Source organism: Petaurus breviceps, unplaced genomic scaffold (genome assembly GCF_028583685.1).
Source record: "Petaurus breviceps papuanus isolate PSGF00001 unplaced genomic scaffold, PetGlider_PUasm1.0 90779, whole genome shotgun sequence".
NCBI classification, from domain to species: domain Eukaryota; kingdom Metazoa; phylum Chordata; class Mammalia; order Diprotodontia; family Petauridae; genus Petaurus; species Petaurus breviceps.
This window is the reverse complement of record NW_027187344.1, coordinates 11189030-11202424: the sequence shown is the minus strand read 5'-3', so window position 1 is coordinate 11202424 and position 13395 is coordinate 11189030. Positions and strand designations below refer to the sequence as shown.

Below are 13395 nucleotides of genomic sequence, written 5' to 3'. Positions count from 1 at the left end.
CAATGTTGTTGAAGAAGATGACATGATCATTATTGAATAAAGGTATATTTTTTTGTTCACATTTACCTGTTTATTAAAATTGCTGTCCATGTTCATTAAAATAATCCCTCCCCTGAAAATAAGCCCTCTGGTGTTTTTCTGTCCAAAAAAATTAATAAGAGAGTGTCTTATTATCGGGGAAACACGGTAGCTGTGTGACCCTAGGCAAGTCACTTAACCTGTTACCCTTAGTTTCCTCATCCGTAATGAGGTGGAGAAGGAAATGGCAAGCCATTCCAGCATCTTTGCCAAAAAAAACCCAAATGGAGTTCTTAAGAGTTAGACAGGACTGAAATGACTCAATAACATTAGGAACAATGGCCTCTGGAAATAGTTCCTTTTTGTTCAGCAGCATACATTCATGTAGGTGGTGTGATGATGGAAAGTGGGATAGACTTTGTGCCTCAGGGCAGCTGGTGACTCAATGGATAAAATGTAAAGACTTGAGTTCAACTTGGGCCTCAGACACTAGCTATGTGACCCGGCCAAATCACTTAACCTTAGTTTCCTCATCATGTGGGTAACTATAGCAACTACCTCTCAGGGTCATTGTGAGGGTCAAATGAAATAATTGTAAAACACCTTAACTCAATGCCTGGCACATAGTAAACATGATATAAATGTTAGCTATTATTACAATTCTTCTTTTTTTGCTTTTTTTTTGGAGGGGGGAAAGCGGGCAATTGGGGTTAAGTGACTTGCCCAAGGTCATATGGCTAGTAAGTGTTAAGTGTCTGAGGTCGGATTTGAACTCAGGTCCTCCTGACTCCAGAACCCACTAGTCCTCTATTCACTGAACCACCTAGCTACCCAATTCTTCTTCTTCTTTTTTTGCCTAATAATGGTATATCTGAGCCAAAAAATATGCACAATTTAGCAATTTTTTGGTTCTAGTTCCAGATTGTTTCCCAGAATGGCTGGAACAAGTCCCAGCTTCACCAAAAGTGTATTAATGTGCCTATTTCCCAACATCCCCCCTAATAATTGTCAATCGGATGGGTAGGAGGTCAAACTTCAGAGCTGCTTTAATTTGCATTTCTCTAATTATTAGTGTTTGGGAGCAATTTTTCACATAACTGTTAATAATTTGAATTTCTTCCTTTGAAAACTACTTGTTTAAAACCTTTGACCATTTATCAGTTGGGTAATGGTACTTGTTCTTATACATTTGAATCAGTTCTTCATATATCCTGGGAAAAAGACCTTGATCAAAAAAACTACCTAAGTTAATTTATTTCCTCTGCATCATACCAAACTACTAAAGAATTACTTTATAGAATAATTTCTCATTAAACTTTTAAGATATTTGTCATCATAATTTTCCATTTTAATCTTCTGTGATAGTAGCTCTTACCCTTATTTTGTGATCACTCTTCTGCTATCCATAAGTCTGAAAGGTAATTTCTTGTTCCTCTAATTTGTTTATAATGTGCCCTTTTATAAAGAAGTCATATATTCATTTAGAGCTTGTCTTGACATGTTACGAAATTTTCCTGCATACCAAATTTCTACCAGACATCTTTCCAGTTTTCCCAGCAGTTTTTCCTCAAATAGTGAGTCTTTATCCCCATAGCTATAGGGTCTTTGGGTTTATCAAACTCAAGGCTACTACTAGGTTATTTGGGCTCTTTATGTTATATATATAAGCTGTCCCACTTATCAAACTCTCTATTGTTTTACCAGTACCAATTTTTTTATGAATAGTGTAATTTGAGATCTGATACTGCTAGGCCCCCTTCCTTCCCAACTTTTTAAAAAATTATTATTTCCTTTGAGATTCTTGACCTTTTGTTCCTCCAGATGAATTTCATTATTGGTTTTTTTTTTCTAGCTCTATAAAGTAATACTTTGGTAAGGTGCTGAATAAATAAATCAACTTAAATAATATTGTTATTTTTATTAAATTGGCTCAGCCTGCCCGTGGGCAATCAACATTTCTCCAATTATTTTGGTCTATCTGTATTTTGTAAAGAGTATTTTATAATTGTATTCATATAGTTCCTATGTGAGTCTTTGTAGGTAGACTTCCAAGTATATTATACGTTCTATATAAATGCAATAGAATTTAATGGAATTCTATGAAATGTTAACTTCCCTATGTCTTCCTTTTGGGTTTTATTGGCAATACACAGAAATGCTGATGACTTAAATGGATTTATTTTATATTTTTCAACATTGCTAAAGTTATTTCAATTAATTTTTTTTTTTTTTAGCAATTGGGGTTAAGTAACTTGCTCAAGGTTACACGGCCAGGTGTTTCTGGGTGGGTGCTAAGTGTCTGAGCCCGGGATTCGATCACCAGGTCATTCTGACACTGGAGCCGGTGCTCTTACTCGCTGTGCTACCTGGCCGCCCCATTTCAATTAATTTTTTAGTTGACTCTCTATGGATTCTATAAGTAAACCATTATATCATCTGCAAAAAGGGATAATTTTGTTTCCTCTTTACCTATGCTTATTCTCTCAATTTCTTTGTATTCTCTTATTGCTATAACTAGCATTTCTAACATTTTATCAAAAAATAGTGGTGATTGTTTGACTGTCAACCTCATTGGAAAGGCCTCTAGTTTATCCCTATTACATAGCAAGTATGTGGCAAATATGCCTTACTCTCCCAGAGTAGGGTCTGCTACATCTTCTCTTCAAGGTTCTAAGTGGAACCTTGAAAGGACTGTGGTTGCTTCTTCTCCATTGAAACCCTCAAACCCATCAGTGACCTCAGTTCTACTTAACCACTTAAAATCAATTAGCTTTTATAAAAGGCACACTCTCACCTACACTATCTTGGCATCAGAAAATTAGATTTGGTCTCATTTCAGTTCCTATATAACATTGATCCCATCAAGCTCATGACCAGATCTGGTATGAATATTAAACAAGTTCTCATTTCAGCTTTAAATGAGTGGGGTCTAAAAAGTTACTCTCAAAGTTCATTTCTTGCTCCTCAGAGCATCAGATAGACACAGTAAGACAAAATACCAAAATTTGGGGGATGTAGTCATGGCAATCCTTATAAGAAAATCTATATTTCTTAATACATTTCATCAATAAGGGAAAGAAAGGAGTGAGGCATAAAATTGACATGTTATTGGGCACAAAACTGAAAACAAAAACAACCTAGAAAATCAAAAAATTACAAACCCCAATTAAACATCAAAATAGAAATCCTGAAAATCAAAGGAGATATTAATAAAATTGAAATTTAAAATTGAATTAAAAGAATTTTAAAAAAAACAATGAGACTAATAGTTGGATTAACATTTACAAAAAATATAAAATACCCATATTGACAGAACAAAAAAAAGGAGAATTTAAATATTTTAAATTCAGAAACATTGAACAAGCCATAAATCAACCCCCAAAGGAAAAAAAAATACCAGTTCCAGATGATTTTACAAATTCTTATGTAGATTCAATAAAAAGTAATTCCAACATTACATGGAATTTCTTTCTCTCTCTTCCTGCAGCATTTTGTTTAAAATATATAGAAATGTTGATGATTTATATGGGTTTATATGCTGTAATTTTGCTGAAGTTGCTAATTGTTTCAATTAGTTTTTAGTTGACTCCCTAAAGTGCTCTAAGTATACCATCATATCATCTGAAAAAAAAAAAGGTAATCATTTTGTTTTCCCTTTGCCTATCTTTCCTTTCATTTAGTCCTTTCATTTCTTTTTTTTTTTTTTATCTTATTACAATAGCTAGTATTTCCAGCACTATATCAAACAGTAATGGTGATAATGCACATCCTTGCTTTACTCCTGACCTTATTGGAAAGGCCTATAGCTTATCTCTAGTACAGGCAATGCTGACTCTTGGTTTTATATTGATACTGCTTATCATATCAAGGAAAACTCCTTTTATTCCTATGCTTTCTAATGTTTTTTAAATGTAATAAGTATTGCATCTTGTCAAAAGCTTTTTCTGTATCTATGGATATAATTATATATTTTTTGTTTTTATTATTATTTTAAAGCAATTGGGGTTAAGTAACTTGCTCAAGGTTACACAGCCAGGTGTTTCTGGGTGGGTGCTAAGTGTCTGAGCCTGCGATTCGATCCCAGGTCATCCCAACACTGGAGCCGGTGTTCTTACTCGCTGTGCTACCTGGCCACCCCTGTTTTTATTATTAATACGGTCAGTTATGTTTGTGGTTTTCCTAATATTGAACTAGCCCTGCATCCAGCCTGATCTTGGTGTATAATCTTTGTAATCTCTTACTGCAGTCTCCTTGTTAGTATTTTATTTAAAATTTTTGCAGCAATATCCATTAGGAATGTTGTCTTTTATATTTTCTTTTTCTGTTTTGATTATCAATGGTTTAGGTATCAAGAGCATATTTGTGTCATAGAAAGAATTTTATGGGACCCCTTATTTTCCTAATTCTCCCAAATAGTTTATGTAGTATTAGAATTAATTATTCTTTAAACATTTGATAGAAATTGTCTGTAAAGACAATTCCAAAGGACTCGATGAAAAAATGCTATCCATCTCCAGAGAGAGAACTGAGTAACTGGGCATACAGATTGAAGAATACTTTTTAAAATTTCTTTTTCTTTTTTTTGGTATGTGTTTTCTTTTGCAACTTGGCTAATATGGAAATATGTTTTGCATGACTTTACATGTATAATCTATATCATACTGCTTGCCTCCTCAAGGGATAGAGAAGTGGGGAGGAGGGAGAGAATTTGAAATTCAGAATATTCAAAAATTAATGTTAAATTTTTTTATGTAATTGGGAAATATTTAATGAAATGAATAAAACATATTTTAAAACTTTTTTTAAAAGGACTTGTTTATAAACCCATATGATCCTAGGCCTTTTTCCTTTTAGGGGTTCATTTATGTCTTGTTTAATTTCTTTTTCTAAGATAAGATTATTTAAGTACTCTCCTGTTCTTTTAATCTGGACAATTTATATTTTTGTAAATATTCATCCATTCCATTTAGACTCAGTTTTAGTGGCATATTTAATTGGGCAAAATTGATCCTAATAATTTCTTTTCTTTTTTCTTTATTGGTTATGAAATTCACCTTTTTAATTTTTGACACCAGCAATTTGGTTTTACTTTCTTTTTAAAAATTAAGTTAGTTATTGGTTTATCTCTTTGGTTTGGTTTTTTTTTTTAAGTTCTTTAATTTACTTGGTAATTTGATGAGTTTTTTCTTTTAATTTTATTAATCTCTCCTTTGGTTTTCAAGATTTCTATTTTGATATTTAATTGGAAGTTTTAGTTTGATTTTCTAAATTGTTTGTTTCAGTTTTATGATGTAATGTAATGCCAAAAGAAAGGCAACTTCCCAAGGTTCAGAATACCAGCATAGGTGCTCTCTATTTTATTCAGTGACAAACCAAGAACAGAGAAGATCAAAACATGACATCATTCAAAATACAGCATTTACTAAGTGTGATTAAATAATCTCCAAGTACTACCCCACCCCAGGACCTTCCAATCATTCAATCAATTACAAAGTCCCTGTTCTAAATACCTCTCCACCCCTAGGCTATACCTTAATTAAGTCCACCACAAAGCCCCTCTTCTCAAATGGAGATTAGTTTCCAAACATAGGTAAAGTACTTTCATTTGTCAATCACAGAGCACAATAAGGTCAAAAGTTCCCCACCCCCTGAATCACAATTGAATCTACCCCAGAGTTACATCAAATTTAAACACAGCACTTAATACCCAAATGGAGGTCTTTTCTTCATCTTGACACGAGGCAAGTTCTCAGCAATCTTAGTTCCTGGGGAGACAAGGCTTAGCAAGGCCATAAGATACATTGCTAGTCCCTTCATGAATTTATCCTCTGTCTGTAGAACAGTCCTAGAACCCCTGAACACATTAGCAAAGCCCTCTCCCAGGATTTCTGTAAACATACAACAAGAAAATCCTTCTTCAGGGCTTCTGAACCAACAGAAAGGCTCCCAGACCCCTGCAACAACAGCACTGTCCTTCACCAGTGGACAGTATTCACTCTCTGTCTGCAGGACAGTCTCAGGGCTTCTTAGCGAATAGCCAGGTTCCAGGACTTCTTCAACAAAAGGACTGTCTTTCACCAGTGGACAAATCTGGCAAAATAACATCAAAACAGACAGACAAAGTACCAGTAAAACAGCCATGTCTCCTCAGTCCTTGGCAGCTCAGGGGGCAGGTCTCAAAAGTCCAGGGCAATTCAAAGCGGACACCAGCAATTCTCTTAGTCTCTCTCTCTCCACGAGGTGCTGCTTCCAAAAAGATCTTCCACCTCTCTCTAGTGTCTCTCCAAATCTACATCACCAGCTCCTCCCAGTTCAGGTCTTTCTTTTCACATCAACAAGCCCATCCCACAGGTGGGATTAACAAACTCTGGGTTTTAACACAATCAATTTGAAAACCAAGCCAATACAGGGGAACTTTAAATGCCATTACTATCACATATGATCAATTCATTGATCTGCTCTTTCTCTTATTGATGGAAAATGTTAAGAAACATAAAAATTCTCACAAGGACTGCCGTGGCTACATACCAAAAAATGATGGTATGTTGTCTCACAGTTTTCATTATCTTTAATGAAATTATTGATTGCTTCTATGATATGTTCTTTGACCCACCCATTATTTAGGATTAAGTTATTTAGTTTCGGGGCATTTAGGCGGCACAGTGAATAGAGCACTGGCCCTGGAGTCAGGAGGATCTGGGTTCCGATCCAGCCTCAGACACTTAATACAAAAACTAGCCATGTGACCTTGGGTAAGTCAATTAACCCCAATTGCCCTCCAAAAAGCCAAAAAAAAAAGTTATTTAGTTTCCAATTTTTTTTTCTTAAAGACCCTTTATTGAATAGAATTTCATTGCATTATGATTAGTAAAAGATGAATTTGATATTTCTGCTTTTCTAGATTTGTCTGTGAGGTTTTATGTCCTAATAAATGGTCAATGTCTATGAAGTTGTTATGCAAAACTGAGCTCTATGTATAAACATTTCTATTCCCATTCAATATTCTTTGGATGTTTAGCATATCTAACTTTTATAAAATTCTATTCAGATCTCCCACTTTTTTTTGTTGTTGTTAGATTTATCCTCTTCTGTTTTATGGATGAGTTCATCGAATTTACATTCATAATTATGATTGTTAATTATGTACTCATCTCCATCCTATTCTCTCACATTTTTCCTTCTCTGTTTCCCTCTCCCTCTTTTTTTTTCTTTTTGGAGGAGGGGAAGGCAGGGCAATTGGGGGGTAAGTGACTTGCCCAAGGTCACATGGGTAGTGTGTCAAGTGTCTGAGGTCACATTGGAACTCAGATCCTTCTGACCCCAAGGCCGGTGCTCTATTCACTTTGCCACCTAGCTGCTGCTCCCTCTCCCTCTTTTAAGAGTTTGCCCGGCCCTGGGGGTTCAGGCCTCAGATACTTAAAACCCACACAAAATAAACTGCTGTGTAACCTTGGGCAAGTTACTTAACCCCAATTGCTTAAAAAAAAAAAAAAAAAGAGTTTGCCCTGCTTCTGACTAATCCCATCCTTAATCTATCCTTCCCCTTATTTCTCCCCTTTCCTTTAACTTCTTTCACTCTTATTTTCCTTTGGGTGAAATGCATTTCTGTACCCAGCTATGTGTTTGTGAGTATTCTTCCCTTTGACCTGTTCAGATGAGAGTAGGTTCCCATGTCACTCCCTCCTTTCACACACACTTTCTCCTTGTTATATAGACTTCTACTTGTGCATCTTAATGTAAGATAAGTTTTCCCATTCTTCTCCTTCCCCCTCTCAGTGTATTCCTCTTCCCCTCCCTTTGCAATTATTTTAATATCATCAAAACATCAAGTGTGTTCCTTGTAAACAACATATTGTGAGATTCTGCCTCTAATCCTCTTCCATTTTAAGCTAAGTTCATCCATTTATATTCTTAGTTATGAGTGTTTAATTGTATATTTCCCTCCATTCTATTCTCTTATGCCTTTTCTTCTGTCTCCTCTACTCTTTCTAAAAAGGGGGCAGAGAGGAACATGTTCAGTACCAGTACTCTATGCTTGATGTAATCGGCTTCCGCTCTTAAACCCTTCTCTTCCTCACTCAAACTGCATGGGTTCATACCCTTTCTTTTCTTTTAAACATTTCTTCATGATCCACCCTCCAAGGTTAGAATTTGTTTTGCTTATAACTGATCTCTCTCTGAATTTTATTCTCCTCCTTTCCTCCCCCCACCATTCCTTCTTATTTCTTCATTGAGTTGAATGTATTTCTACACCAAATTGTGTGTATGTGGGAGTGTGGGAGGTGATTAAATGAGCCTTTGTTTCAGATAAAAGTGAGGTTCAAAGTGACATCTGCTCCCCTCCACTTCTTCCTCTATGTAGTCTTGGTTGAATACCCAAGTTATTTGAGATAGTAAGTTCCTCTACCCTTCTCCTCTGTATTCCTTTTTCACCTCCTCCTTTCTTTTGTAAAGATGTTTAAAACATAATAAAGACAAATCTAGGCCTTTGTCTTCTATAATTCCCTCTATGACCCCTTCTGACAATTATTTTAACTCTCTACCTAGAATATAAATTCTTTATCCTTGTACAGTACCTCCTAATTGCTCAAATGTATTTTACTTTTTTATCTTTTACTTGACCCCAATGTTTGTATTTCAAATTTTCTACTCAGCTCTGGAGTCCTTTCATCAGGAATTCTTGGAAGTTCTCTATTTCATTCAAGACTTACTTTTCCTCTGCAGAATAATGCTCAGTTTTGCTAGGAAAGTTATTTTTGGTTGTAAGCCTATATCTTTAGCCTTTTGCAACATTGTGTTCCAATCTCTCTACTTCTTTATAGTAGTACCTGCAAGGATGTGCTGAAGCCAGTTCATACTAGCTTGTAAGAGCCAATTGTTAAACATTCCATATGAGTATTACATCTCAGAAATCATTGAATGCTACAAATCAGGGCTTGATTTATTGTTTTGTTTATTGTCTAGACTTAGGAAAGTAACAGAGAAAATGTTAATGTAGAATAAACTTAGGAATGAATCACGTATACATTTTCTCCTCCAGAGAACTGGTTGTTAAAACATTTAACCCTGGGTAGTTGCCAAATCTTGTATCATCCTCACTGCAGTTCTTGGTACTTGAACTCTTTCTGGGTTCTCTTAGTATTTTATCTTTGACCTGGAATTTCTAAATTGTGTTTATGACATCCCTGGGAGTTTTCATTTTAGAATTCCTTGGCTCAGGCAGGGAGCTGACAACTTTCTGTGGACCTTAAGCATGTGAGCTAGGTCACTGTCTGATTGCTGCCTTCCTGGTCTGAATTGTATAGACTTCCAACTCTGGTTTGAGTATGGTCAATAGGTCTGTATGATGGGGTACCTGGGGTCTAGGTCAAACCAACTTGTAAAACCAGTCTGTGAAGTTGTAACTGCAACTTGTCCTTTCCCACCCTTGAGCTCTGCCCCTTCTCCCTATCCCACACTCCACCTAGACAACACCCTGTGACCTCTTTGTCCTTACTTAATCTCTTCATTTCTTCTGGGCCTGGCCCACACCCTTCTTTATCCTTGCCTTTTGTCTCCTGACCTGGCCCAAATCTTATCTAAACTATCTATTCACATGCTCCACTTGGTCAGCTCTGACCTTTGTCTATGCACTGAGGCCCCTCCCGTCAGGTCAGCCCTGACAATGGCAGCCCTACCCTTTAAAGGTAAAAGCATGTACCCCTCTCATTTGCAGGTCCCCTAAAGGACTCTTGCCTTGGGAAGCGTAACAATAAACTTCTACAACTCTCACTCCAATTAAGCCTGAGATCTTGAATTCTTTCCAGACGATATTGTAGGTTCTCTGGTCTTAGATAAGATCAGAATTCCTGCTGAACCTATTGGGATCCCGTCCCCCATCATGTAGGTTTGCCTTTAACTAACAATCCAGTTGACAGTTGCTGGCCCCAGCCTCTATCAGCTAGCTGGAATACTCTGCAGGTTCAGAGTGATATAGATTCTATGGGCTCACCCTTGGTTGTTAAAAGTCCAAGATCCTGCTCCAGTGTCAGAGGGATGAAGCAATAAGCCCAAGGTTAGTCTACAATCCCTGCCTTGGTTACTCAGCTTCAGGGCCCAGCCTCAGGCAAAATGTGCTGGCCCTGTGGTGCCAGTCCAGGTTCAGGACATGTAGCTGCCAGCTCTCTCCTCTTCCTGTTTCTTGCCCACACACAGCCCAGTTTCTATGCTGAAAGGCTCCGTGTGGGCTTTCTTGGCTGGACTACCCTACCCAGGGCCCACAGGCCTCTGGCTATCTCCTTGTGCTAGACTGGTCTGGAAAAAATGACCCACTGTGGTTTCTCCTTGGATTTTTCAGTCAATTCTTTAGTCTGGTGTTCTTCCTTGATCCTCATTGCAATAGTTATGGGAGAGAGAGCAAGACTGATTTGCTCTTCCTCTGCCATTTTGGCTGGTCTCATATATCTTGTTTCTCAGATGGTATGAGGGAATTAGGGTAGAGTAGGTGATCAATAGGCCTAGTGCAGTTACTCAGACGACTCAGGTTATTGGGTCAAGGAAGAGGAAGGTTCATGGGGTGGGAAACGACAGGAGGAATTTTGTTCCCACATAATTAAAAATGCTCCTATTTTGGATAGCAGAAGGGGTCAGAAGTGACTGGTTGTAACCAGAGCTGTGATCTAGCGGGGCCAGGCTTTGGATGAGGTAGCGGGCTAGAGGCTTGTGCGAAGGCTGGCCGAGCTGTTTGAGTGGAGCATGACGAGGGCAATACAGGAGGATGCACCCAGCCAATGGAGACCAGGCAGGAAATTCTAACGGAAGCCGGACAAAAGGGCTCCAGTTTGTCTGAGTCAGCGTACTCCTTTAAGGGAGCGACCTTTTGTATTCAGAAGGAATAAATGTAATGAAAACCCTCCTGGCTTTCCAACAAATACTATTTATTCCTAGACTAAGCATATTTCTCACAATGGTAACAGCAGTAAGGAGAGCCCTGTAGGAAGGAAGCCTCTTGACCTAATTCTATGAAAGGGCAGGACTGGAGCTGAGCTAGGGCAGAGGCAATAAGCAGTTTTGCTCCCCAGAAGAGAAAGTGAGGCTGGTGACTTTGCACAGCCCTCTCGCACTTAAATCCAATTCACTTGCAAGTCATGGCATTGTTGAGGTTTAGGTTTAGGGGTGCTCAAGACCCAAAATACCGACATGCCAGGTCCTGCCGAATGATTTGACTCAAGACTTCTCTGAGTCAGAACAAAGTTTATAAAAGATTTGCCATATTGGGTAGGCGCTTAAGGAATCTGAACATCACTAACATTAACAAGCAGGCCAGAAAGAATCAGGGCACCTTTGAGGAGGCAAGATGGATCTTACATACAGAAACACTGTAGGAGGGATCTAAGGGGGGCCAAGTAGTCTGGGGTGACTAGACTAGAGGAGGGGTTCAGGGAGGGTCCTGAAGAGGAGTTTAAGGATGATCTTGATGGGACTGGGGTGACTAGGGGTCAGATACCCAGGAAGCCAGAGAATGGGATCTGGATGGGAAGTAGCTAGAAGCAATCTGGAGGTAATAGACAATGGAGGGCTAAACTAGGTTAAGGGTAACAGATTTGGGTATGAAAAAGCCAGATTAAGTGATAAAATTAAGGAGTTCAAGGTGAGGCTTTCCCAGGGCCTATGGACAAATAAGACTCAGATTCTTTAAGGGTAAAGGGAAAAGGTCCCGCTTTGGGCCTGTACCTGTCGGCATCATCTCCCTGATGTCATGGTCCCGATGGGCTACCTGGGGTCTAGGTCCGACCAACTTGTGGAGCCAGTCTGTGAAGTTGGGATTTGTCCTTTCCCGCCCTTGAGATCTGCCCCTTCCCCCTATCCCACATTCCACCTAGGCAACACCCTTCGACCCCTTTTGTTCTTACTTAATCTCTTGATTAAGTAATCAAGGCCAGGGCTGGCCCACACCCTCCTTTATCTTTGCCTTTTGTCTCCTTAACGACCTGGCCCAAATCTTATCTAAACTATCTATTCACATGCTCCTCTTGGTCAGCTCTGACCTTTGTCTATGCCTTGAGGCCCCTCCTGTCAGGCCAGCCCTGACAATGGCAGCCCTACCCTTTAAAAGTAAAGCATGTAAAAGTAAAAGCTCTCACTTGCAGGTCCCCTAAAGGACTCTTGCCCGCTTCTCGTGGAAGTGTAACAATAAACTTCTACAACTCTCACTCCAATTAAGCCTGAGACCTTGAATTCTTTCCAGATGATATTGCAGGTTTTCTGGTCTTGGATAAGATCAGAATATCTGCTGAACCTATCGGGATCCCGTTTTTCCCCATCAGTCCTCTTCCAGAATGAAGGAGAAACAACAGCCTGTGTGTAGCAGAAGCTGCCCCACCGAGGATCCAACTGGTCGGTTCCAGTTGGACAACAAAGTCCTCCTATCCCCTTCCCCTCTGACCGCATAGGCTGGCCACCCTTACCTGAGGGTGCTGTGCCCTAAGGAATATAAATTTAATCCCTAAAATCTTCAGATATCTTGGGGTTTAAGGACTAAATTACCTTCTTAAGGACCATGCCTTAAACCCAAACCCTCTGGCTCTCATTGATTGGCCAACAATAGGTCCCAGCCCAAGCCCCACCTGGTCATTGTTTGGGCCGGATGGCTCTGAATGAATTAAATAACAACTGTTTCAGTTTTGGTCAGAAACCTTGTGGGTCTTCCCCTCCCAGACGGATTTTTCTTTTAACTAAGTAAAAGAGGTCATTCTTTATCTCATTTCTTACCTTAGCCTTAATCACTGAATGGGCATTACCTCCGTCAGACTGAGACCTGTTAAAGACCTTAGCATAAAAAGGCCAAGGTCTCCCATTGCATCCAGGGCTATCTCCAGTTGTCCTGATGTATATCTCACCACTGGACCCAGGTGGCTCTGGAGGAGAAATCAAGGATGGTGACATTGTACAGCCTTCCTCACTTAAATCCAATTCACTTGCAAGTCATGGAATCACCTTCCTGATGCCATGGTCCTCTTAGAGAACAAAGGACAAACAACAAAATTAATAGAGGGAAGGGCCTGGAATCGGAAATGACATCCTGTAGCAAGGCAGGATTTTAGCTGGGACTTAAGGAGCCAGGAGGTAGAGATGAGGAGGTAGAGCATTCCAGGCATGGGGGGGGGGGGGGGAGGCAGCCAGAGAAAATGCCCAGGCCAGGGCTGAACGATGAAGTCTTTTTTGGGGGTCAGCAAGGAGGCTATATGTCACTGCTTTACAGAATAGGTGGGGACCGGAAGCAGAGAAGTAGGAATATTGCTCATTTGTGAGAAATGATCAGGGGCAAACCTACCTCACGATAGAGGAACAGGACTAAATTGAGGAAATGTCTGTTAGAGCTGAAAGGGACCTCAGAGC

The 13395-nt window shown here is 39.2% G+C and overlaps 1 protein-coding gene across 3 annotated transcripts in view; it reads right to left on the bottom strand.

Annotated features, from left to right (window-relative positions):
• Nucleotides 1–3217: 3217 nt before the first annotated feature.
• Nucleotides 3218–13395, bottom strand: part of ST6GALNAC4 (ST6 N-acetylgalactosaminide alpha-2,6-sialyltransferase 4) — a 30435-nt gene continuing 20257 nt past the window's right edge. For 2 of the 3 annotated variants that reach the window (XM_069069535.1, XM_069069536.1), the window contains exons 7-8: nucleotides 12769–12914; nucleotides 3244–6108 (exon numbers count right to left, since the gene is read on the bottom strand). In XM_069069535.1, the coding sequence (XP_068925636.1) occupies nucleotides 5719–6108; nucleotides 12769–12914 (536 nt within the window). In that variant the 3' untranslated portion in view covers nucleotides 3244–5718. Of the gene's footprint in view, nucleotides 6109–12768; nucleotides 12915–13395 lie in introns of all 3 variants that reach the window. The other variant, XM_069069537.1, reaches the window with a different exon arrangement.